We start from the raw sequence: 27,523 nt of genomic DNA on the forward strand, positions 1-27,523 counted from the left end.
ATAAATAAATGAATTCTAAAATTACCCCATATGAGTGGGCAGTTAAGAGTATATATATGTGTGTGTGTGTTGAAGTGACAGGTTTTGTGTGTGTGCGTGTGTGTGAAGGTCAAGGCAAGATTTTAGAAATGAATACCTAGGGAATTTCCTAATCCTGAGAGTATGGTAAAAAAAGAAGGAAAACAACAGACAAGTGTATGGTAAAGTGGTAGGACCAAACAGATTGATGCTAATCACTCTTTGGCAAGAGAAAAATTTCTAATATTGAAGTGTTGTGTGCAGATGAGCAATACCTGCCAGTAAACAGGAAATCAGAAAGCACCGTAGCACATGCCTGCAGTCCCAGTGTCGAGGGAGGATGAAGCAGGAGGATTGCGAGTTCAAAGCCAACTGCCTCAGCAACGGCAAGGCGCTAAGCAAAGCAGTGAGACCCTGTCTCTAAAGAAAATACAAAATAGGGCTGGGGATATGACTCAGTGGTTGACTGCCCTTTAGTTCAATCCCTGGCCTATGCCCCATCGCCAAAAAAAAAAAAAAAAAAAGAAAAAGAAAACAAGTGATTTGCGAAGCCCCAAGGTAGCCAGGTATGGTGGTAAGTACCTATAGACCCAGATACTTGGGAGGCTGAGGTAAGAGGATCACTTAAGCCTGGGAGTTCAGAGTCAGCCTGGACAACATAGAGAGACTCCATGTCATTAAAAAAAAAAAAAAGAAAAAAAAAAAAAAAGCCCCCAAATGAGTTAACTGTGGTATAAAAGGAGATAACAACTCAATATACTCAGGTAAAGATTGATATGCCCAAGATATCTAGACTACAATATGAGGGCCACTCTAGTATCAGAGTTCCTGAAAAGACAATAGGAAAATGAAACATTTCTCTAGATGAAAACAAACAAAAATAAGAAATAGGACAGTATACCAATCCTTAAGCTTTCCCTATGTTCCCAATAATTTCCCTGACTTTCCCATTCTTTATATATATATATATATATATATATATATATATATATTTATTTATTTATTTATTTATTTATTTTTTAAAGAGAGAGAGAAAGAGAGAGAATTTTTTTTAATATTTATTTTTTAGTTTTCGGCATGCACAACATCTTTGTTTGTATGTGGTGCTGAGGATCGAACCCGGGCTGCATGCATGCCAGGCGAGCACGCTACCACTTGAGCCACATCCCCAGCCCAACTTTCCCATTCTTACATGACTTTCAAGTCATTGACATCTCCATTTTCTAGCCCAAACTGTTAGATAAGTAGTAGAGCTCTTATTCAGTCTATAATCTGTACCTAGGCAGTGAATAGGGCTTAGAATACAGTATGTTTTAAAGTTGGCAATAATTTGGCATCATCAAGGTAATTTCATTACAACTTCCCTACTTTCCGGATGTCCAGTTAAGATTTGGCTCAGCTATTTAAGCCACACCATCCACTTTCTCTTCTAATTGTCTCTATCTAGCGGGCAGGAGCTTCCAAGAAACATGATGTAGTAGGCACTGCAGTATACTGGCTGCTTGTTGGGGTTGGAATAGACCTGTTCAGGTTTAAGGGATGTGAAAGGGTTAGCTCCATATGCAGTGACATGTATATCAAGGTTCACCAAAATCTGTAAAGAGGCTGCCAATTCCTGATGGCTGTGGGAAAGAGATAAAAAAAATTACTCTTACTGATTATGAGAGAGAATAGAAACTGCTTAAGAATATAATATTTCTCTACTCATCAATCACAAGAATTATCTAAGACATGACTATCTTTTCCTCCCAAACATCTCACTAAATCACTGATTAGCACAGGACTTTGTTCCAAGGGGATGAATAAGCCACAAGGTAGAAGGAAGAATATCTTCATGAGAAGACATGCATCTTCATAAGAAAAGAGATGAGCAAGTGGGATCAAAATGAGTTAATATGTACAGAGAGGCAGGAGTGTGTCAGGAAAATATCATAAATAAGTCAAAACCTGTAAACAGTAATCAATGTAGGGATCTTATAGTCACGAAGTAGCAGCAGGGTAGGCAGCCAAGCTTCCATCAAGTTCAGGGATGCATGGAAACCTATGGAACAAAAGTAGAAAAGGGAATACTGAGGAGAAAAGCTGAAGTAGACCTTACGAGCAAGATACTTCTTTGACTGCATTTACCCCAATCCTCACATTGCTCACCCCAATATTAATCATCATTCATCCCCATTAGGTTCTTCAATGAAACATTCTGAACCAAGATGTAGTTAGCACATATGGCAAATTAATTAAGGTCATCATCATAGTGTGTTTAATAAGACCAAATGAATAGGGTTCTAAAGATAGAAGATACAAGAATCAGGATGGAAAATCTCAGGGGAGTCACTCAGTATTTCTCTGAATTAATGGTGCTTACCTGGATGGAATGCCACCACCATATCTGGATAGGCTATCTTCCCAGTCTCTATCTGCTCTTCCCAGAAGTAATGATAGAGGCTCCTGTGGCCACTAAGCTGAATTGTGCCAGGTTCCAGAGGTGAAGCTGAGGTGCTGTGTAAAAAGTCAGCAGATACATCTACACCCACCATGATCACATGGAGGCCAAGGTGTCCAGAAAACATATAGCCAAGCTCATCATAGTCCCCAGAACGAGTGAGAAATGTCTCCACGTGGGACGCACCAACCACATGCACTGTACTTCCTCCAGTCTTCCGAACATCTATCCCTAGGACCCTAAATCCTAGGCCCAGAGTCAAAGGCCGTGACAGAACATCTGTCAGGAGTCGCCTCAAAGAGCCCTTCAAGTCATCTGGGTCTGGCCTCGGCCTTCCTACACTGGCCCATAAGGAGGTCATAGCATGACTGCCTAGTATAGCATTCAGTGTAGCATCTATCTGCAACCCCCTCATAGAAAACCAGGTATTCCAGTCCTGTACAACTTCAGCCGGCCATGGCCAAGGTCCTGAGGGTAGGACAAAATCACCTGTAGAGAAGAAGGAATAAGAAGTAACCCAATCCTTCCCTGGCTTCAAAATTCTCTCCTCACTTATAACCAATAATCATTCCATGTTCATTTTGCAAACCTGTGACCACAGGTGTCCCATCCCTTGCCCCAGTTCCTCATTCCTCCTCATAACAACATGCTTTCATATTTTTCTCTGAATATAAACAACTAAGATAATTTTGGCAGACTTCCCCAATACTACCACTCCACCTGTAACCAGAAGCCATTCCATGAGACGATCCACAGCCACAAGACGAAGCTCTTGACAAACCTTTCTGTGTACTGGCCAATCTGACCTCTGGCACTCTGGGCCACAGTAATAGACATTTCTGCACCTAAAGGAATAAGCCACAGAAATAAATGGTCCTGTACCATAAAGTTAATTGGATATGTCCAGGGATGGGAACTGATATTCTTGCACCTAGGTTGAAAGATTAATGAATGGGTAAGGAGGATGCAGAAAAGAATAACAGCTGTGCCCCAAGTGTGGGGAATAAAGAGGAGGCAGAAGGAACAGGGAATGCAATTGTTCTCTCAGACCAGGGTGATACCTCTGTCTTTATCTGGAACAACTTACTTTTTACATCACTTTAAGGAAAAATAAAAGCACAAAAACAAACCAACAATGTGCAGCTGCTCTCTAATCATGTATATGGCACAACCCCAAGCACCCCAGAACAGATGTAGTCTTACTCCTTGAGTACTCAAGAAGAGGAAGTAGAGAAGAAGGTATTTGTCTCTTATCTCATCTCCCCACAACATTAAAAATAATAAGCAGGATTATAACCGTGTTCTAATCTGTCTGTATTGTGGTTCACACAAAATGATGAATGAGCCTTAAATGAATCTGAACACTCTTAGACCTTTCCTTTTATAATGAGGATTTAGTATAGGATCATTTCTGAATGTCTCCCCAGTTAGTATCCCACAAATCACCTCTTACAGTGCCGAAGAACTTTGAAGTCTGAAAGGTCACTAGGGAGTGCTCTACAGTGAGCACAGAATCGGAATGTGTCCTCCATCCTCTGGAACATTTCTTGAGGACATTGAAATCCAAAGCCTGATACAGGGATACCCCCATCTATCACCAACCTGTAGAGACAGCATGGAAGAACGGCAATAGGGAAAAGAGTGTCTCCAAAATCTCTTATGTCCCCCATCGTGCCTTCTGTACATTTTCACATACTCCTATGTCTCCTAGTCCCATCATTTCTTATTTAAACAAATTATATTTTTTCTGTAGTAATAAAACTGGCAAAAGTCAGGATGGGAAAATCCCTCATTACAAATATCCCATACTGACCAAATTATACTCTACCTTTTGAAATCACTTCTCCTAAAGACAATATATCCCTCTTCCACATTTTGTCACTCACTTGTATTCTTCATAACTTTTCATGTTCAGCTTTTGAAGGATCAGCTGGGACAGACCAGGAACATTACTGTCCAAGGAGAAGAAGCCATGTGCATCAATGCTAGGGCCAGGTTTTGAGAGAGTCAGAGGCAGAGGAGTCACAACTGTGGGAGGGATCACAACCACGGGAGCCACTGTTGGGGATTTCTTGTGCCTCCGTCGCCGTAAGCGTGGAGCCATGACCTGTCTAATGATACCTGGGAACTATATGCAAAACAGATATGGAATGGAATTCTGCAAGGTGGACACATGTTTTCAAATGTTTGACCTTTTACTTCCTGTTCTAGTCAGGTTAGTAGTAAGATTTATTTAGTAATTATGGATTGTTGATCATCACAGACAGTTGTGAAAAATAAAACTAAATGTATATGAATATAAATTTATACATGTGCTATATATGAAGTTCCATATATAAATATACATATGTATTTTCACATATATATGTAAGTACACAGAAAAAGTTATGTCAGGGCTTTTAGAAAACTGATGACAGTAATTAAGTCTGAATACGGGAAGAAGGCAGTGGAATATGAAAAATATTGATCAATGAGACTTTAGTCTTATCTGTTATATTTAACTTTTCTATAAGGAGAATATATTCAAATACTTTTTTTTCATACTAGAGATTGAACCCAAGGGGCTTTTAACCACTGAGCCACACCTCCAGGCCTTTTTCTTTTTAATTATGAGTCAGGGTCTTGCTAAGTTGCTTAGGGCCTTGTTAAGTTGCTGAGGCTGGCCTTGAACTTGTGATCTTTTTGTTTCAGACTCGCATATAGTCTGTGGGATTACAGATGTGTGCCACAACATCCAGCAGCATATTGTATTTTTAAAATCAACTTAAAAGAGAAGTGGAAAGATGAAACATTCATTCCAAAAGACCTATCATCACATTGATAAGCAATAAACCAATAGAAATAGAAATTAAATGCAATACAAAACGAGCAACATAATGCAAAGAGTTACATATTCTAAGCAAGTCAGGCAAATTATAAAGAAAATTTCCTAAAGAGGTAAGTTCTGAAGTAAAAATAAGGCCATTCCCACTTACTACTGAGCTGAGACTCTAAAGTCCAATTCTCCTGCCTTGTTTTCTCCCACGATTTCCACAAGGGTTGAGTAGACTCACGGGACCACATTGGTAAAAATTAAAACATCCACTCATTCAATATATATTTATTGATGGACAGATAAAATCACTTTCAATACTATATGGAAACAGGTATGAAAAAATATATCATCAAAATGTCTTGCAGAGGGATTAAATATAGACTATAATATAAAGTACTATATAAATCCTCTAAGCAAAATGCAACTAAAGCACTAATGGGCAATGAGACAGAGAGAGTCTCTCTAGTGGGTGAGCTATAGAAAGACTTCATGAAGCAAATGTTGATGAAATTAGTGAGTCATAATAGTAATTATATGTTTATTTTTAAAGGAACTGCTATAATATTTCCCATGAATGCCCTCACCATGGAAAATTTCACATTTCTACCAACAGTGCACAAGGGTTCCAATTACTCTATATCCTCATTAACATTTGCTATTTTCTATTTTGTTCTTAATTGTTTTGGTGGTACTGGGGATTGAACCCAGGGCCTTGTGATGTGTTAGGCAAGTATTCTTACCAATAAGCTACATCCATATCTCCTTTTGAATTTTATTTTGAGATAGGATCTTGCTAAATTCCCCTGGCTGGCCTTGAACTTTTAGTCCTCTTGCCTCATCCTCCGGAGAAGCTGGTATTACAGGCATGTGTGCACCTAGCTAGCTAGGGCACTGTGGAAAAGGGTATGACAGTTCCTCTAAAAGTAGACATATAGTTACTATTATGACTCACAAATTTCATTTTTAGGTATATACATCAAATAATTAAAAATGAGTGCCCAAAGGCTTATACAACTTATAGTTTATAGCAGCACCATTCATAATAGCTAGAAGGTAGGAACGAGTAACAAATCTACCAATAGATAAATGGGTAAACATATTGAGATCACACACATACAGAGAGAGAAACAGACAAAAGAGAGATATGAGTAAATATCATTCAGTCATAAAAAAGAAATATTGACACGTGCTACAATGTAGATGAACCTCAAAAACATTATGCTAAGTGAAAGAAGCCAGACACGGTTACATGTTATATGATGCCATTTATATGAAATACCAAGAATAAAGGCAGAAAGAAGATTGAGGGTTGCCAAGTAAGTGAGAAGTAACTGCTTAACACTTATGGGGCTCTCTTTTGGAGCAATGAAAATATTTTGGAACTACACAGAGGTAGTAGTTGCACAACACTGCAAAGTACTAAACGGCATGCAGTTGCTAACGTAAAATTATTTTTATGTTATATGAATTTCTCCTTAAAACTAACAAGTAACGGAGGGCAGGAGGGAGGAAGAAAAAAAGGAGGGAATCTATAGACACCAGAGAGGCTAAAAAGTTATTAATATCCAGATTAACTGCCTACAGGGACGGGGAAATGATGCAGGATAAAAACACTGGCAGCAGTTGGTTTCACTATGAACAAGGTAACAAAGTTCAAATCATGGATCATGTTTTGTTACAAAATGGCCTGACATTTGATCCTTCTAAACTGATGTGTTAGGATAAAAATCCAAGAATCATAATTTAACTGAGGTAGATGTAGATGGTAAAAACAAATAAAATTTCTCATAATTATTCAGTTCATACTTGTGTTTTATACAGCTCTTACAAACTCCTGGTCTAAAGAATAAATTTATACTTCCTTTGATACTTTCTTTTCTCTCACCCTTATGTTTCCATCTACCCTTTAAATGTCTCCCTTCAATCCATGGTGAATGGATTGAGTCAACAGAATAGAGATAGCTAAGCTCATGTGCATACCATATTCTGTACATTACTGCCAATGAAGAAAATACTACATCTAATGATAGTTGATTATATTAAGGTTTAAGGGTCATGCCCCTTTGCCTAAAGGGAAGATAGAATTGCCTGTCATACCTTAGAACCCTGTTCCCAATAACTGACCTGTCCTCCGTTTTAAATTTTTTATTTTTATTTTTTTGTGCCTATGGTAATAGAGATTGAACCCTGGGTCTCACACGAGCTAGGCAAGCCTTCTACCACTAAGCTATCCTCTGCCCATCTACCCTCCACTTTTAATCACCACACATTCTCAGTGTATTTCCAGAATAACTGCCACTCTAAAATAAATAAATAAAAACATTTATCTGCTCTATTTACCATATTTCAAGTCAATATAACACCTTAAAAGTTGAAAGAGTGGTCAGGTGTGGTGGTACACACCTATAATTCCAGCTACTTGGGAGGCTGGTGCAGAAGGATCAAAAGCCTCAGGAACTTAGCCAGACACAGCCTCAAAATAAAAAGTGCTGGGGATGTGGCTCAGTGGTACAGTGCCCCTGAGCTCAATTTGCACCATCACTAAAAAAATTTTAAAAAGGTTTAAAAAATACACTTTTCCCCCCTTACTGTTATAGAAGGAAAGTATCTTTAATTTGAGACAATTTAAAGGTCTTGAATTCCAGGATTTATCTCCATCTTCCCCATGCTAAACTATAAGCCTTTTTGCTGCAAGCCAATTAAGGTCCAAAAGGTATTGCTTCAACTCCATTTCCAAGGATGTCTTTCTCCAATGGAAGACTAACTCTTCGAAGATTAACTTTTGGTAAAACGGGGTTAATAGAACCAGCTAGAAGGTAAAAGGAGCATACAGCTTGGTGAAAAGAATTGGCAATGATGAAATCCTTAATGTCACAGGCTTGCTATGCCTAGTGTATATTGATGATCTATGGGACAAACGTGCTAACACTCTGACAGGAAGGTAATATGGCAGGAATAAGAAGCAAGTCTTTGCATCTGCATCTCTATAAGTTTCATTAGAGTCATGTCTGAGCTGGTGTATCCCAGGTCCAAATACAGCTTCCTTGGCTCTAACTTTCCTGCCAAGAGCAAGGATTCCTCCAAGTTCAAGGAGTAGAAACAGAAGCAAAGGGAAAAAAAACAGAAGTGTGATGAGAGCGAAACTGCAAAGAATTGTGGTAAGCTCTCAGAACTTTCCAGAGTTCAATCTATCCTACCTAGAAAGGGAATCACCTTAGATTTTTTTCCTAGTCATCCCTGGTGACTTAGGCTCCAACTTATTCCCACTATTTTAAAGAGAAAATACCAATACCAAGTTCTATGAAGGAGATACGAAATTGACTGCCTAGAAAAAGTTATACCCTTCATCTCCAAATTACAAACTAAAATATTAACCTATTCCTAACCCTAACCCTAACCCATTTTTCTCCCGTACCAATAAAAACCCCAATTTTCACCTAAATCACCATCATCTAAATGCAGACCACTAGGACCCATCTAAATTTCTCTGATTTATTAGCAAACACAAAATATCTCTGGTGAGGTGAGGAGTAAAGCTGGTCACTGGGGATCCTCAAAGGGGTAGGGAAAGACAAAAGGAAATAAAGAAAGAAATTAAGAACATGGCCCTTATGATTCAGCTGCTTAATCAGTGATTAACACTTCCTGGGGTGATAAATACTTTACTCAATTATAAACTAAGGAAGAAGACAGGTTGATGGGAAAGTAACTTACCCTGCTAAGCCCTAGGTTTCCTTCCTTCTCTCTTTCCTCCAAGTGAAGTGAGTGCTTGATCTTCTCAGATCCAGGTTGTGGCTTACTTGCAGCTGTTCCTTCATATCACTTTCCTCTACAAACTGATGAAATACTGGGTCTCAGTGATTAAGTGTGCCCTGCCAGTCAGCCAGCCAACCAAAACTGAATTCTCCCTAACGAGGCAAGTAAGAATCTGGACCCCTGCCCAAGGGATTCTCTTTCTGACCCTGACTTTGCCAAGAAGGCTCAAGACTGTCAACACTCCCAAATTCACCAAAAGCCAGGCAGACTGAGGGAAGATGAAACCTACTGCTTCTTGGACTTCTCTCAAGGTAATATTTTTGCTCAGTGTATAGTACCAGAGGAATAAAAAGAAAAAAAAAATCCTTGGGATTAGTTTAGAAGGCAATAGTTGGTTAGAAAGGGCAGGCACTATGACGGAGGGTACAGGAATCTCTGGAGTTTGTGGATATCAATCTAGACCCAGCATGAGTTCCCCCAAGTCCAATGTCCTTTTCTGGCATAACAAGCACTGCTTAAATAGAACTCATCTATGTCCAATCCAGGTTTAAATACAAGTATAATTACCCAAGAAAAGAAAAAAAAAAAAAAAGGGTATTCAATGGCACAAAAGACAACTAACTGTAGGGGAAATATCCAGAATTAATAATTCACTTTTCTTAAAAGGAGAGTAAGCTATTCTCTAAGTGAGAGTGTTATCAAGGACATTCCATTCCAATGCACATTTATTCCATCAAAAAAGGAATAAGTCTTTTTGCAATATTAATATAATTAAGAATAACATTTTAGTTAATGAATGAAAATGCCTATTATTCCTAGAAACAGAAAACAGAAAACAATCAATGTAACCAATTATCTTCTCATTTCTTCTTGTAATGGATGCTGATACAGGATTTCAATTCCACATTCCTAGCTCCTTTGTATTTAGAGTTACTGAGCTGTAGAACAGGAAACTTTGGGGGTAGTCATCCTATATGACTCCAAAATCTGACCTTCTGACTTACCTGCCTCCATGAACATCATCAAACTGGGGAACAGACCTCTTGCAACGAGGTCTTAGAATGTTGCCAATCAATCCACATAGTTTTGATGCAGAAAATGGATTCTAAAGGAATCCCAAACTGTAGAAAGCACAAATGATAAGCAGGGAAGGTGGAAGAAAAGTGTTAAGGAGTTAAAAAACATTATGTAGCATATCTGTGAACAAAGGAGAATCAGTTATAGTAGGCAAAAATCCTCAATAAATTAGGAGTGATTCATGTTCAACAAAGGTTTCAAGCCAACTTCAAACTTAACTGGCCTCAAAATTTAACTGTGAAACTTAAAGGGGTTTGAGTTATATTATTAATGGCTGAAATGTAGAAGAAAAGAGAAGTCAGAGACTGACTTTGCTAATTCAAAGTGTCATTTTTTTGGGGGGGGGGGCGTGGGGGGTACCAGGGTTTAAACTCAGGGGCACTCAAGACTGAAACACATCCCCAGGCCTACTGTGTATCTTATTTAGAGACAGGGTCTCACTGAATTGCTCAGCGTCTCGCTTTTGCTGAGGCTGGCTTTCAACTTGTGATCCTCCTGTTTCGGCCTCCTAGCTGCTAGGATTACAGGTGTGGGCCACCAAGCCCAGCTCAAAGTATCATCTTTGACTATGAAGGAGAATAACATGTGAAATTTTTGATGTTGAATGTTTATATTTTATCATCACTACTACTTGCACTGGTAGACATTCAAAATAATTTTTGGTGGGGGTACTGGGGATTGAAACTAGGAGGGCTTTACCACTAAACCCACCTCCATACCTTTTTTTTTTTTTTTGGAGACAGGAGTCTCACTAAGTTGTTGAGGCTGTCTTTGAACTTGTAATCCTCTTGCCTCAGTCTCCCAAGTCACTGGGATTATAGATGTGTGCCATGCATCTGACCAAGGTTATAATTTAGGAAGATGTAAAATTTTATAATTTTCTTTTATCATGAGTTAAAAAAATGTATTAATAAATACTTCACCAATAGTTTTCTGTGAAACCTCTTATGAAGAAAGATTACAAAGAGGTTCCCATTCAGTAGTAGGAAGTGGTCTATGAGGCTGGTTAATGTTCCCCCACTCTTCATGTATACTGTGAATTGGTCATTTCTTCTACTTTCCTCTCCCTATTTTTTACTATCAATCCATAATTTCTCCAATTTGTTAATGATGTTTATGTTTACCCATGTTTCCCACAAACACTATATTTAACTTTAGTGATAAACCTAAGGACTAAGGAAGTTTCTGGTACCTGGTATACTAATTAAATTCCAACTTCAGGGATGCATAACTTTCATAAAACAGTAATATTAAGAAAGCTCTGTAAGGTATGCTGTCCATAATAAATTTAGAAGCAGTTCATGGCTGGTTTGTAAGCTAATGTTACAGCAAATAAAAATAACAAATCATTTGAGAAGTTTTGTTTGTTATCTTAGGGAAATTAATCTTTATGTGAATGCTCTATAATGTATATCACTGTAATGACTATTCAGAACTATAATCAAATTATGATTAATTATAAAATACAAGCAATATATTTACTTCCCTCAATTTGCAAAATCCTGTACTTGATTATGGAAAAGGAGGAGTATGATGACAAGAAAATCCAATATCATTAATATTTCTTTTACTTATTGCTAAAACATCCAATAATTTCTCAATATCACTGTAACAGAATTCTACACAAGAACATTTTCTTTCAGTTAAAAATTAATGAATCAAAATAGTGATTTTATATATTATATTTATGAGGCCTGTAGAAGGCACCCGAAGTCCTGTAGTGCTCAATCACTAATGTTCACAAAAAACAAATATACTAAAACTTTAAGGAAAACGAGGTGAAATTTATGAAGATAAGAATTTAATTCACCAAATCACCATAAAATATCTGGGATATAATCTTCTCTGAAGGATATACCGGCTTTATTAACAGACTTTTTTTTGATTTGCAGAAAAAGGTCAAATCAGACTGCATCTTCCAAATAAAACCCAACACGGAGATAGGAACAGCGGCCCATGCATGGAATTTATTGTGTGCTACTGTTTATAAAATACTCGGATAGTCCTGCACATGCATAATATTTCCAACTTAGACAAGAGACCATACAGGGTGCACTTTCTGGCAAACAAAACAATAGATGGTTCCGCTGCTTGGAGCTCTGAGTTGTATTCCAGGGCATGAGGGAAGCAGGCCACAAAGTAAAGGGAAATACCAAACTACAGTGGCAATCAATACATGTCAATAATTGTGTAAAATTAGCACATGGTTCCATTTAGTTTAACCAAGCAGTTCTGTAACTATCAAAAGAAAAAATTCAACATGCAGTCTTGACTTATGCTTCCACTAACATCTGAAGGACTGAACAGAACCACTGCTTCTAGGCTGCATTGCTTAATCAAAAACATTTCCAGAACATTTTAAAATTTCCTTTGCATTAAAACATAAAAATGATAGAAAGCCAGCAGCAAATCACCCTGGTGGCTATTTAAGCAACTGGAATACTCACAATAAACTAAAATTTCTCATAACATCTAAATAACCTATACTACATGTTGTACCTGTACATCATAGGTCTATATATTAAATATTTGCAAAAGGAAAACATGCATACACAAAATACGTCAAGTTTTACAGACATGGTTTGAATTAAAATATACTTTTGACAATGTACAAACTTCTTTTAAAGTACCTTAAATGAGTAATTCTGTAATTCTTCATAATTTTGAAATTTAGGTTTTCTTCTTAAATCTCTGGGGTGTAAAGCTCAAAAGATCTGGGCAAAAAAGATTCTAAATTAGTTTAAGATTTTAGTTCAAGTAAGTCTTTCTAGAAATAGTTTATGCATTCATAATTGAAAAATATTGACTATGTTACAGAATTAGCCACATTTAAGAACAACACACCTGAGGTCAGCATTTTTGTATAAACGCCAACTGGGTTTCTTAGCAATTTGCCTACAATTCAAAATACAGCTAGTAACCTCAGAAATATATTTTAAGACCATGCTAATTCATTCTTTAAAGACATTTCATTGGAAGAAAAAAAAAAGGCTACATTAACTCTTAGGATTGCATTTGAAGTCATGGTTGAAAAAAATCTAATTCTACGGAGGGGAAAAAAAAAATCTCATTGTAAACTTAAATGTGTGAACCACAAGCATAAATGGAGGTGTAGATGCCCTCCACTGGAAATTGCCCCAAGCCCCATGTTCACTGCTCTCCACCTTGGCAGCGATGACCCAATCTTATCAGACAGCAAGCACAAGATGTCCCAGGGCCCTCAAGACTCCATCCAAGAAGGGGGCTGGGGTCTCAAAAAGCACAATGGTTTCTTCAGAGGGACTGTGAGTTTTATAGTCCACTTGGCCACCCTTCCAGCTCCTCGGGTGATCTGTCCATTTGGGGCCCGAGATGTGAGAGTCCCTGGGAAGCCGCTGGTCACTGGGCACTATGGTTGCCAGTCCCGTGGTTCTCAGTGGCATGTGCGGTGTTCAGAGAATTAAAACCATCTTGCTGTACAGCATCTTTCCGGGGTGGCATTCTCTCATTGATCCTATCCAAACCCTTTGCCTCTTCAAAACTGCAGATTCTATGTGGTGGAGAGAATCCTCGTATTGCTTAACAAAATGCAAATTTGATAAGTCAGTAATTGTAAAACAATTCTGAGATTTCAAAAACATTGTTAATGATTTTTAAGAAGAAAGAAATTAGCTGTAAGTAGCAGTACTTAAATCTTTAACTGAATCCTATCCCCATTCCAGTCTTCCCCTTAAAATATGAATGCTTGTTTAAACCTAAATTTAAACATGATAGTTTTACAGATGACAAGTGTTAGCATAGCCTTGAAGAAAAAAAAAACACAAAAATGATCTTCCCTGTTCACAAAAATTAGTCTCCAGGCAATGGTCTCAGGGTATCAGTCTGACTTTTACTAAACCTATCTCAGACTATAAGATCACAAGTGACTATCACAGTTAAATACCAACAAGAGCAGGGGCAAGTGAGGAAGCTAAACAAGGTTAATCCTCAACACACAAATCTGTACCAAGAGTTTGGGAGGAAAAAGAGGTAAAGTTAAGTTAAAATTTAGTAGATCAGTACTAGTTTGGAGGTCATCACTCTATTACCACTGATATGAAATGAAAAAGGTGAGAAATGCCTCCAGAAGTTAGATCTGTGTTTGGCTGATAGCAAAAAGTACTTAGATTTTCATATTTTAGCGTATGTCTTCCTTAATTCACTAACTATTTACTACAAATTCTTTGGAAATCCAAAATAAATAACAATTCTTCACCAATTTTTCTGGTTTCTTACTCAATTTATACGGAATGGTTCACCTTCCATTATTAAAAATGTTCACAGAAAAAATTTTCATATTACTACAAATGCAAATTTGATAAGTCAATTATAATTTGGCTGCTCTATACGTGTGACCAACCCCTATGACTCAGTCTATGCCTGTGAACCAAACAAATAGCTGGGGTAAGAAAACATTTAGTAATGTATAATAATAAGCCAATATATGATATACATGAATATAATTTCATCAGTAAACTATAGCCCAAACTATAGCTAAAAAAAAAAAAATCAGATTATACAGTAATAGTTCCTATAAATTCATTTCTTTATCCAGATGGGGTTTCACTTAGGGAAAAAAATCTGAGCAGTACAGAATCATACAAAATATGAAGCAAATCTCTACTTGCAGGGTCAGTTTAGTAATTTCCATCAAAATAGGCAATTTTAAATGCTGTAATACATAGCATAACATGCTGTAATCTAAAGAAATCAGGAAGGTTAAATTCTGGATGCACATTATACTAGAAAAGGGAAAAAAACAAATTGTGACTATGGATATCAGCCCTTGTGTTCTTGTTTTTTTAAAAGAAGAAGAATGTGACTATTACACTTGATGAGTCAGTGAGTATGATTCATCTTGGGCTGTGTAAGCTAGGAGTAAGACACACCCACAGGACATTCTCTGATGCCCACCCACACACCACAGATCTCTGCCCAGCGTAAGGACTCTGATCGTACCTTTTTCAGCCTCAATAGCCTCAACTGTGGCTGTACAGAAGTGAGCAGAGGCATGCAAAATGAATGAGAGAGATGAGAAGGGTCATATTGTACAGCAGAAAAGGCAATGATCACTTAAAATATCACAGTACCCCATACTACATCATCATTTACAATTTAACATAAATAGTACCCATTTTAGAGAGCCCCATCCAATCCCCCAATTCCTGACACAGCACAGTTTACACACAGCACTAACATCACTCAGAGCACAGAACATGTAGACCTACTGTAAACACAGACACCTCAGCACTCATGCAGATGCACTTTAGTTTTAATTACCCATGGCAAATTTAGTATTTTGATAGCATTAGAATTTTCCATTACGTTTGTTATATCAAATTCAATACAATAACAGGAAAATTCTGTAGGGTAAAATTATGATGACAGAATTGTAGCAGAAAGCAAACAAGAAAGTCTTTTCTTTCATTCCTAATGGAAACAATACTCAACACCAGTTGGTTCCCTAAGATACAAACTAGAAGGGGTCAGCAATGGTGTTCCTATTATTTTTAAATAAAGCATAAGCAGAAAAAGCTGGTGTGGTTACAATGAAATTTAAGGGCCATAACCTTGATGAATTAGCGTAAATAAAATCATTCTGTAGCTTTGTTCTACACAGAGAAATAAAAATTATCCTACTTATCTCCTGAGAACTTCCCTTTCTATCAAATTTTTTCTTTTTGAGTCAGTCTGTCTTGCCAAGTCTAGCCTCAAATCCTGAGATTCAAGCAATCTTCCTACCTGAGCTTTCATGCCACCATGCCCAGTTATTATTCTAATACTGATAATCCAATTAGTTAAATATCTATAACCTTAAAGACCCATTTATATTCAGTTTATCATGAACTTGAATTTGTCTTAAGAACTACATTCTTGGGCTGGGGATGTGGCTCTAGCGGTAGCGCGCTCGCCTGGCATGCGTGCGGCCTGGGTTCGATCCTCAGCACCACATACAGACAAAGATGTTGTGTCCCCGAAAACTAACTAAATAAATAAATATTTAAAAAAAAGAACTACATTCTTAATTGAAGAAAGAAAGACTAATGAACATCTTTTCAAATCCATTTGCCTGCCAATTATAGAGGCATCAAGGGATGGAACAGAGGTTTTTCAGGCAATAAATTCTAATTATTTCATTATAGGGACATAGGTCATATTATAAATGAAAAATATATTCTTAGTATTAATCAGTATAACTAATTTTAAAAACTTCAACATATTTAGTTGTACATTTTGTAGTCAAAAGTTCTCTATTAGCTCATTCATTGCTGGTTTTAAATTGTAAAATGAGCTCACAAAGAGGTGGGACCAGGATCTAAGATTGCAGAGAATAATACTGCCTTACAATATTGTTCATTATTTAGAATATTTGTAACAATAATGTCCCATCCTTTCTACTTTGCTTCTTGAAAATGAGGCCAATTAGAATATTTATTCTTGAAATGTCATTTTAGGAGTAGATGTGATTTAGAAATGATACATTTTATCCAAAGAAGTTTTTAATATGGAGAGGACAGAGATGAACTAAGGAAATTAACATAGACTAAGTTAGAAAATATTGGTGATCTTAACCAGATGATAAGTAAATTGGGGATCCAAAAGAAGTATGATAACACTGAATAAAGGAAGAGTTAATTTTCCTTAACTGTTATAGTGTAAATCAATCACTCTTAGTTTATGCCCACTATTCAAATCCCTGTTGAAAAATAAAACTAGCCTTGTACCACTGGAAATTACTCTTATAATTCTAAAACTTCTACTCTTCAAATATGAACAATTAACTTTATAATTTAAAAACTGGGGAGAAATAAAATGACTCTCAGAATGTTTTTAAAGAGTCAGTGGTAACAAAAGTGAGCGCCGTGCTGGTGTATACCCCACTGACTCAGGAGGCTGAGGCAGGAGAGTCAAAAGTTCAAGGCTAGCCTCTGAAACTTGATAAGAAACTGTCTCAAGTTAAAAAATAAAAAAAAAGGATTGGACATATAGCTCAGTTGTGGTGCACCCCTGAGTTCAGTCCTCATTATTGCAAAAAATAAAAGTTACTTTATGTGAAAAACTGTAAAACTTATATATATGGTAATAAATTAAGAATAAAAATGATCTCAGTATGAGAACTGATGTCTACTTAATTATAAAGTTATTTAAAAGTCTGTTCATAATTTTTTTCAAATTATGAAATGTCATAATATACTTCTAAAATCAATTCCATGGATATCAAAACTACACTTTATGTCAAGCTTGAACGCTTAGAATTAAAAGATGAGCATTTGAAGCCACAATATTAAGTTGGAAAGAAAGAGATGTGATAAGGGCAAAATTCTACTGAAAGGAATATTCTTATTTCTCCCCTATATATTTTCACTTACTTAGGGCACCTTGACATAGCCCTAGTAAGTATAGTGCTATCTTAAACTGTATTCCTGAATACAACATAGGATAAGGCTATGAGGAATTTGACATTATAAAATAAAGATGATGGTATATTTTCCCAAACAGGTCCTGGTGAAGGCAGCATTATGGGGCTAGCATCAAATAAAATTTCCATTAGAAAAATGTATGTAAAATATGAACATAAAATCCAGCCCCAATAGAAATGTGTTGTTTGTAAAAACACTCAAGAAATAACATGTAAATTAACTTTAAAGTTATTGAAAAGACAATTTTTATTTCCTGACAACAGAACTGAGGTCTCAGAATTAAGTTTTCTTTTTTCAGTAACTCTCAGTTGTACACATTAACATCAGGGAACATATCTACTGAAATTAAAAATGTTAGATAATTTTTTGAAAAATCTCACAGCTACTGTATGAGTTTTATTATCTGCTTAAAAAAATGGGTTTATCTTATGCTAGGGAAATGTTCAAACCATACTACCAAAAGCCATCACTAGCAGAACTAGGGAGCTATCCACTTTCCCAAATTAGACCCCTGAAACTCAGCTCCTTCCAGTAACTCACTCTATGCTGGGAATAGACAGTCCCTTCAGTAAAGCTGCTGTCTTTCAAACCTTCCCTGTAGTTTAGGGTGGTTTCCAAGTTGGAGGAATGAGCTTCAGGATGCATACAATTAAAACTAAATAGAAGAACTGAGTTATCAACAAACCATATAATTACCAGATACTGACTGTGAAATCTTAAAGCAAGTTTGCTATGGACACAATGTAAAAGCAGTAATATATATATATTCAAGGATACTTGAGAGATGTTTATAGTGTAGATTTATTAAGCATGATACCCTTTCAGGTTTTTTTCCTAAACAAAGAAGAAGAAAAGTATAACATTTCTTAAGCTACTAAGAGTCCTCCTTTTTTAATTAACATTTTTGCTAGGTTTATTGAATGTTTAAAGTCTTCTTAATTTGTTTTATGTACATTCATGAAATTCTTTTTAGCTTAGTTTTCTAATGTTCATAATTTTTTAAAGGAGGGCAAGTAATGTCAAGATAAAGTATAGTTTTTTTATTAATTAAAAAAAGAGAAAGAAACAGGGCAAGAGGTACAGCTCAGTTGTGGAGTATGTGCTTAGCATGCTGGATTTAATGCCCAACATCATGAAGGGGAAGTAAGAAATTTCATTCCAAATGAAAATTTGAAACTATAATTTCAAAACAGTTGTACTTCTTCAATATGCCAGTAGTGGAAGCAGACAATACAGTAACATATAAAATAGAACATGTATAGACTACAAGTAAAAATCATTTGTCTAAAGAAAAAAAAAACCACGTTTATTAAAAAGGGTTTATTATGGGACTGAATGAAACTGTGAAAGGTCAATCTAATTAGAAGTTAATAAAAATTTTTTAATTTCCATTTTTTTTAACTTTAAAAAAAATTCTCTAATTACAACACCAAAAAGAAACTGTTATTCATACCAAGTAAAACATCAAGTCTGTTGCTGCCTGTTTTCAATAGAACACTGACCCTTGGAGGGCTGTCAGAAGTGGCTACAATAAAATATAAATTCAGGCCTTTTCACTTCACAATTATTGTTTCCAACCACCAGGGAAAGAAATTTACAATCCGAGTTACTGTGTATAGACTACAACACTCACATCACTTTCTTCTATTTAATCTGTAATGGGCTTTAAAAAGTTAACCCAGTAATTACACAAATACTTATGCCAAAAAGTTCATTTAAAAAATATATAAAATATTCAAAGAGCCAGATTACAGAAATGCTTTACGCATAATTCTTTTTATTTTCATGCAAAATAAAGGCACACTTAATAACACCCTTTCAATTTTGACTTACAGGATTTAAATTCAACCCCTTATAACAATGACTTAATATCTAATGTTACATTCATGTTCAGAATGCACAAAGTGCAGCAACAAATGCAGCAAACCTCAAAACAAGGTGCTACAAAGCTGCTTCTACATCAAAAGACAGACAAAGAGTCTGATAGAGTAATTTAACTGAACATACTTTTACAAACATATAGCTAACCTATTGAAAGACAGACAGATTTAGGAAAGCAGCTACATCTGCAGAGGAAGGAAACAGCATGTTACAGACAGTCAATTATACATAGAACATTTGACAAACACCACAGAAAACAAACTTTGGCATCATTTTACCATGGTACAAAACCTTGCATAAAATCTTTTGGCAAGTGAAGAACATAAGTACTGTTCTAGGGTCTAAGTAGATTGTTAATTCTAAAATAAAGAATTTGAAAATATAGCATTATCTAATACAATTACATGAATTAAAAAAAATAAGAAACTTGGAATTACATTTCCATTTTAGTGATATGGATGCCCCTGATTCACATTCTAATGTGGGGCTTTTAAAAGAAAAGGGTGAATTAGACAAATGAATAAATAAATATATATTTCAAACTTTATAAGCTGCTCCCATATCTTTTCATGAAAAGCTAAGGACCCGACCATTATTTTTAACTGAAAGAACTATCCAGTCTATCAATATTCTGCCATAGTCAGGTATTAATTAGACACTACCTATCATATAGTAACCTGCCTGTGTCAGGTGCTGAGACAGGAACTAAAAAGCAGAAGGAATTCCCTGCATGCATTATGTGAATTGTTAGCAAAAGAGTGAGGTGTGCCCCAGTCCATCTGAGGCACAGCAAGTTGCATAACATCATTACCACTTTGCAGGGTCTGCCGTCCTCCAGCCAACACTCCACTAGGCAACATCCCTGTGGGAGTCAGGCCCTTGAGTGTCAGCACGCTTTCACTCTCCTCCCTACAGCAGAGAAATAAAATAAACATTAAAGATTTCTAATAAGTACTTGGTTTAAAAGAAGGGATACAGGCCATATATACTTTACAATACTCATTGTTATTACCATATTTCCCTCAAAGACATATTTTTCCATATTCTAAATGTTTCTGATATAAGAGTATACCTTAAAACTAAGAGTTTTTCCTCAAAAGCTTTATTAAATATGTGGTAAGATTATCAGTGGACATCATACAATTCAGAAAATATTTCATATGCCAGAAAGTTCAAGTGTCTGATATAATCAATTTTGCATATTAATTAATTAATTTGTGATGCAGTGGATTGAAGCCTCCCACATACTAGGCAAGCACTGAGCGATATTCCCAGTCCTTTCGTTTTGAGACAGGGTCATGCTAAATTGCCCAGGCTGGCCTCAACTTGGGATCCTCCTTCCTTAGCCTCTCAAGTGGCTGGATTACAGAAATGCACCACCACACTCAGTTTGCAAACAAAATTTTAAGGATTGGCTTATTCATTTGCATGATTAAACTTGGTCTTCTTAAATTAACTCCAGAAAACTTAATATGAGGCCCCAGCAAAAGGGACATTCTATATGAATAAGTAAAATCATTAGAAATACTCTAAAGATAGAGTATTTCCCCTCCTTCTTATTCTGATCTAATTTTCTTTTTTTTTTTTTTTGGCGGAGGGAGGGAGTACTGAGGATTGAACTCAGGTGTACTTAACCACTGAGCCACATCCCTAGCCCATTTTTGTATTTTATTTAGAGACAGAGTCTCATTGAGTTGCTTAGCGCCTTGCTAAGTGGCTGAGGCTGAATTTGAACTCATGACTCTCCTGCCTCAGCCTCCCAAGCTGCTGGGATTACAAAGGTATACTACTGCACCTGGCTGTGATCTAATTTTCAAGGTGTAAATTTAGTGCTTTCATCACAGAACAAGAGATACCCAAATTGGCAATGAAGAATCAAATCACTAAAGTCAAAAATCCTAGTATGGGGGCCAGGGTGTGGCTCAGTGACAAAATGCATGTTTAGCATGCAAATATCCTGGGTTCAATCTCTAGCACCATAAAACAAAACACAAACAACAACAACAACAACAAAAATCCAAAAGCAAACAAACAAAATACCCCTAGATTTAAAAGAACTTTAGCCGGAAACGGTGATGCACGCCTGTAATCCCAGTGGCTTGGGAGGCTGAGACAGGAAGATCACGAGTTTCAAAGCTAGCCTCAGCAACAGCGAGGCATTAAACAACTCATGAAACCCTGTCTCTAAACAAAATACAAAATAGGATTGGGCATGTGGCTCAGTGGTTGAGTGTCCCTGAGTTCAATCCCCAGTACCACCTCCCGCAAAAAAAAGAACTAAAAGAACTTGTGTTCCCTTCTTCAGCACATAAATGTACAGCCTAACTTCTTTACCATGTTGCTTTTAGATGTCAACCACGATGATGCTCATAAATAAAGAACAATGAAATCAATTTCTACAAAACAAATAATCAGGAAAATATATCATTACCTGAGAACAGAGAAGACTCTTGCCATCTTTCCAATAGCTCGAATTTTGTTTCTTATGATTTCTTTCCGGGCTGCAGCTGAACCTACTTTCAATGGAATAAATAGAAAGAGAAACTCAAGTTTAGGGCATCCACACTTGCATTATTCTGTTAGCCTGTTCCACATTCATCTGAACCAATAATACCAAGTCCCCTGCCACCAGCTCACATGGAAGAGACTCATGCCAAAAAGTTTCCTGCTCCCTCAGTATTAGTTCTGGTAAACATGGGTCAAATGCTGAAGTCTGACACAGAACAGATGAAAAGTAACCCACAAACTTTAATTATCTCATACTACTCACTAATCAGTAAAACAGCAATGGGGGAAAAAAACTTAAGCCCAACTTGCAGCATCTCAAACTAGAGGAGAAAACTACTAATAATCTTATATTGTCTTTAACTTTCATGAGAGCCTACAGGCATGCAGCCTAACAGACAAGATATCAGTCTTCTATAGTCTAACCCTAACTATCATAAAAGCTTTTAACATGCAGGCTGAAAATAAACCATCATACTAGGAAAGAATAAGCTTCCTTGCTCCAACTTGATCTAAAAATAATGATATAAAGGGACTACAATGCAGGCAATCTCAAACTAAAGACCATACCAGCATTTTAACAACAATGCATATCTCAACCTCATTGACTAGTTGTCCTCTAAGGTCATGCAAGTATATATGAGCTCTTAAAACTGTAGGTGAGTATGAACAATGAGAAAAGACTTTCTGAAAAACTGGCTTAAGGACCACTACTACCTCATGTCTAAAGGGTTAGTTGTACTATCACTGATACAGAATATACCAAAACAACTGGATCTTTGACTGAATGAAGACTCAAAGATTATATCTTCCTTCCCTTGGCCTCCAGAAAGAAAAACAATCTGTCCTGTTATCTCATATATAGCAATCAGAATCACTGTGGACCCAAGAATGTGGTTCCTTAAAGTTGTGCTTCAACATGATGAAAACACACATATGGAAGCACCATGGTTGAGGAGAATGTTAAGGAAAGGCTAAAGATGCTACAGCAAAAGGGGCCTTAGATATACAGAGATCTGAACAATTATTAAGTCTTCTAAGCTAAAACATTTCATTTAAAATTCAAGCAACGTACAAATACATATAATTAAAAACTAAGATGACCACTGGAACTGATCACAGGAAACAGAAAAAGAAATCCAATTTCAAAGATGAAAATAACAGATATGTTTTAGAGAAAAAGGCTCCATGACTGTGTTCATGATGTTCTAAAGGATAATACTATGAGCACTAAAGCTACAGCTTTTTATAAGTGCAAAACTGTGTGCCTACCACAGCACTAGATACATATTTTTTCAAATACCAAAAAAAATTATTAAAAACCTAAGAATCATAGAATATTAGAGTCTGAAGAGACATTAGGGACACTGTAAAATTCATTCTCACTTTATAAACAAAGACATTAAGTTTATTAAGTGACTTGTCCAAGGATACAAGGTATGTCTAATTTTCTTCTAATGAATTAATATAAACATTATGCTTTAAAATTGACATAAGTTTTCAAATAGCTAGACTGGGGGTGATCAGTAGGGGACTGGGAAGGATGGCTGTAACAAGGTACATTAGTATCTTTAGGTTTAATTTGTATGTCTACAAAACCAAGTTATATATAAACTATACTGATTCCAAATGAAAAAAAAATTCACAAGAATATAAAACACTGTAAAAATCAGGATTTTAAATCGGTCTACAAACACATCATGCATCATATTACATATTAAAGTAAATGTCCACAGTAAAATTACTTTGGGGAATAAGACAGACAATCAAACACCCCTAATCATGCAGGGAAAAGTATAAAACATTACAAATAAGCAAAAGAATGAAATTTTAAAACAAGAGGAATGAAAAGAGGGAAAATATTTCCATGCACAGAAAGACAGATATCTTGGAATATGACTTCTAAAAACATCAATACTAATTCTGATAAAACTTAAACTAAATTTGCACAAGGTCCAAAAGGACTCTGCATAAACATTCCTGAATGAATGTGCTAACTTACATGGACATGAGGATAACCTATGAAGTCATATTTCAAAACAACATTACTCTGTCTGGTCTGTACCTTTTTTATTGCCATATATGAGCCGTTCTTCAGATGGAGAGTCCAGAAAAAAGGAAGTGAATGATGGAGAAAAGGTGGTTGAGACAAATAAAAAGATAGAGATTTAACTTGGCAGTGGTACTGAAGAATGAATGTAGAAAGAAAGGGAGAATAATGAAGGCCCTCATATTTGAAAATTTGAAAAATGTAGTATTGTAGAATCTGAAGAATAAAAGAGGGATGCCACTGAATAAAGCTCTAAAGTAGAGATTTCTTAAAAGATATGTGTTCAGAAGAAATTATGGACAGAATGGTTATAATATTTGATGAAAGTAGACATAATTAAGGACAGAAAAAAACACGTGAAAACACATAAGACTGATAAAAGACTGTGCTAACAACAATCGCACATTTATACTCATACCCCTAAAGAAATGTGTCATCCATGGAAGTATGTTAAGTGAAAGGTAATGACACAAATCAGATACAAACTTGTGTGGTTCTTCAATGACAACATCATCTGCAAAACCTGTAGTATATACAGGTAACTTTATAAACTACCTCAGTAAAAAACCTTACCTATTCTCAATAAATAAAGCAAAAGCTCAGCCTCCTACACTATATAAGAATACATGTTTTCTTGAATCTGAATTGCAGAACTTTTGCATATAATCAGAAGCAACATGCACTTAATGTTCTCAATCCAGTCTGGGAGTTTGGGGGACATCTTTTTGCAAAAATAGCAACAGACTGTTTCAAAGCAAGTAATAGCTCTAAGAGTAGGCAGTACTGGTTGTTTCATTTGAATTTAAGGTATCTTTCATTCTAATGTTAAGACACATGATTGCATTACAGGAAATGCAAAGATTAGTAATACTATAACACATATGGATTATGTATTTTCTTTACCAAACTGAAGACAAAAAGTTAAATATCTGAAAGAAATAGTAGGCATTCTAATTATCAGTCTTCAAAAAATTGTATGACTAAATAATACCTCTAAAAGGGAAGCTATATGCATTTCTACATGCAATGTTCATACAAATTTGTCTTAAAAACAACCCCACACATACATTAAACAATTTAGAGTACCAAAGATAAGAATAAGAATAAAGATTCTTATTCCTTTACCTAATCTCAGACTTGAACATACAAAAAATGCTCTTTCTTTCCTGCCACTATGTAATCACTAATTCGCTACCTCCTTTTCCCCAAAGAAAAGCTAAATCCTCATTCTGTCTCCATAGCAAACCCCATTCCATCAAATTTTCTTTCTTAAGTCAGATTTCTTCCCAGACCATCCAAGGATGGTTCCATTGCTACAAAGGAAAAGAGGAAGGTGAAGAGAAGCCCTGCCATCATGGTAAAAGAAAAGGAGAAAAGAGGAATGGGATAAGGGGGATGAAATAAGGAAATATGAGTGAGGAGAAATATACCTAGTTCTGGTAGCTCTGTTCTTAATCCCTTTCAAAACCTTAGTATCTACCCTAATATCCTCTCCCATATTCCTTCCATGTTCTTCATCTCCCAAATCACTTCCATTCCTCCATGCAAACACCTACATGTATATTTTTAAAACTTTTTCTTAAGAGTTCCTGCTCCTGCCTTTCCCATCCTCCACTATCCCCCCTCCCCCCTCCCCTCCCCTCTTCTCTCTCTCTCCCCTCTACTGTAGACTCCAGAATGGCAATATGTAAATCAATGTGCAACTGATGTGATTCTGCAATCTGTATATGGGGTAAAAATGGGAGTTCATATCCCACTTGAATCAAAGTGTGAATTATGATATATCAAGAACTATGTAATGTTTTGAACAACCTACAATAAAAATTAATTAAAAAAATAAAAAAAATAAAAAAAAAAAAAACATGTGAATTTTCAAGGGACATAGTTCAGCCCATAATAACCACTTTATATTTTCCTTAGCATTTATCTTTATCAAATACAGCATGTATTTTACTTATATGTTACATTTATTATTGATTGTTTTTATCCTCTAATAAAGTGTAATCTCAAATCAAAAAAAAAAAAAAAAAAAAAAAGAGTTCCTGCTCCTAATACTTTATAGGGCAAAGGTGAAAAAATGAGGAATAAATGCACCTGTCATGTTGGCTGTGAAGGAACATCTATTTCTAGTATTCAAAGCTGGAACTCAATGTATTTTCCCATAGAAACATTGTCATAAATGGTGCTGAAAAGATTTTAAATTACTTAAGAGTGGGAAATAATTTTCATCTTCTCTATTCTCATTTATGGATGAGAAGATCCCAAAAAATTAAGTGACTTTTCCAAGATTATACTGCTAGTAAACAGCAGTGACAAGATACCTAAATCATTATCTTTTTCATTAAGTCATAATGTTTCTCTAATAATCAAATTCAATTTCCTTGGAATCTAATGATGTAAAAAGTGAAAAATTAGCATAATATATCACACTGATAGAAAAACATTAATATGCATGAAATCTTCTAACTAGAGGGTAATACATTTTGTATGTTCATTTATGTGATTTTTAAAAATATTTTTTTAGTTGTAGATGGACATAATATCTTTATTTTATTTGTTTATTTTTATGTGGTGCTGGGGATCAAACCCAGTGCCTCATACATGCTAGGCAAGCGCTCTACCACTGAGCCACAACCCCAACCCATTTACCTTTCTTTTTTTTTTTTTTAAAGAATATGATATATTTATTTCTTGGTTGAATCTCAAAAAAATGATTTAGTGTCTATTTTCATATAAATCATTGGTACCTAAAATCAAGTAACATAGTTTAAACAAAAAAACTTTTTGCTTTTTCAGGGAGGGGAGTATAGGGGATTGAAGCCAGGGACACTTCACCACTTTCTCCAACCCTTTTTATTTTTTGTTTTGAGATAAGATCTAAGTTGCCAAGGCTAGTCTGAAACTTGCAATTCTCCTGCCTCAGTTTCCCAAGTAGCTGGGAAGGTGTGCCACTACATCCAGCTTTTGCTTTTTTTTTGGGTGGTACTAGGGATTGAATCCAGGGCCTCGTGCATGCGAGTCAGGTACTCTACCAACTGAGCTATATCCCCAGCCCAGCCTTTGCTTTTTATTATAGAAAAAAGAATAAAGCATTACCTTCTGCTATTTCTATTCAACATACTATTGACATTGCTAAGAATTTTTAAAGATAAAAGGAAAGGAGGGCTGGGTTGTTGCTCAGTGGTAGAGCGCTTGCCTAGCACACATGAGGCCCTGGATTCAATCCTCAGCATCACATAAAAAAATAAATGAATAAATAAAGCTATGAAAAATAAATAAATAAAGGTATTGTGTACATCTAATTTTTTTTAAAAAGGAAAGGAAAGGTTAAAAATAAGAAAGTAATAATATCATCTTTATGTAAATGATATATTTTAAAAGTTATGGAAAATAATTAAAAATTGCTGTATAAAATAATTCTATTGACCTAAATTGTTGAATATAAGTCCACAAATATATAATGTATTACTTTATATAGCTAGAAAATATGCTGAGAAATGTCAGTTATAATAATAGGAATATAAAATACTAAAGTATTAATT

General features: G+C 35.8%; 2 protein-coding genes across 9 annotated transcripts in view; both read right to left on the minus strand.

Annotated features, from left to right (window-relative positions):
• Nucleotides 1-1,092: 1,092 nt before the first annotated feature.
• On the minus strand, nucleotides 1,093-9,220 carry Mss51 (MSS51 mitochondrial translational activator). The gene is given in 8 exon segments (XM_076834541.1): nucleotides 1,093-1,459; nucleotides 1,462-1,640; nucleotides 1,966-2,059; nucleotides 2,381-2,947; nucleotides 3,179-3,303; nucleotides 3,905-4,060; nucleotides 4,345-4,586; nucleotides 8,988-9,220. Coding segments are annotated over 7 exon segments (1,377 nt in total). The 5' UTR covers nucleotides 4,563-4,586; nucleotides 8,988-9,220; the 3' UTR covers nucleotides 1,093-1,421.
• Nucleotides 9,221-12,047: 2,827 nt separating this feature from the next.
• Ppp3cb (protein phosphatase 3 catalytic subunit beta) overlaps nucleotides 12,048-27,523 on the minus strand; it is a 54,342-nt gene continuing 38,866 nt past the window's right edge. For 2 of the 8 annotated variants that reach the window (XM_076835252.1, XM_076835249.1), the window contains exons 11-15: nucleotides 23,997-24,023; nucleotides 21,858-21,942; nucleotides 20,238-20,335; nucleotides 15,084-15,113; nucleotides 12,048-13,663 (exon numbers count right to left, since the gene is read on the minus strand). In XM_076835252.1, the coding sequence (XP_076691367.1) occupies nucleotides 13,485-13,663; nucleotides 15,084-15,113; nucleotides 20,238-20,335; nucleotides 21,858-21,942; nucleotides 23,997-24,023 (419 nt within the window). In that variant the 3' untranslated portion in view covers nucleotides 12,048-13,484. The remainder of the gene's footprint in view (nucleotides 13,664-15,083; nucleotides 15,114-20,237; nucleotides 20,336-21,857; nucleotides 21,943-23,996; nucleotides 24,024-27,523) is intronic. The other 6 variants (XM_076835250.1, XM_076835254.1, XM_076835253.1 and 3 more) reach the window with 6 other exon arrangements.

Source organism: Callospermophilus lateralis, chromosome 15, assembly GCF_048772815.1.
Source record: "Callospermophilus lateralis isolate mCalLat2 chromosome 15, mCalLat2.hap1, whole genome shotgun sequence".
In the NCBI taxonomy this organism is placed as follows: domain Eukaryota; kingdom Metazoa; phylum Chordata; class Mammalia; order Rodentia; family Sciuridae; genus Callospermophilus; species Callospermophilus lateralis.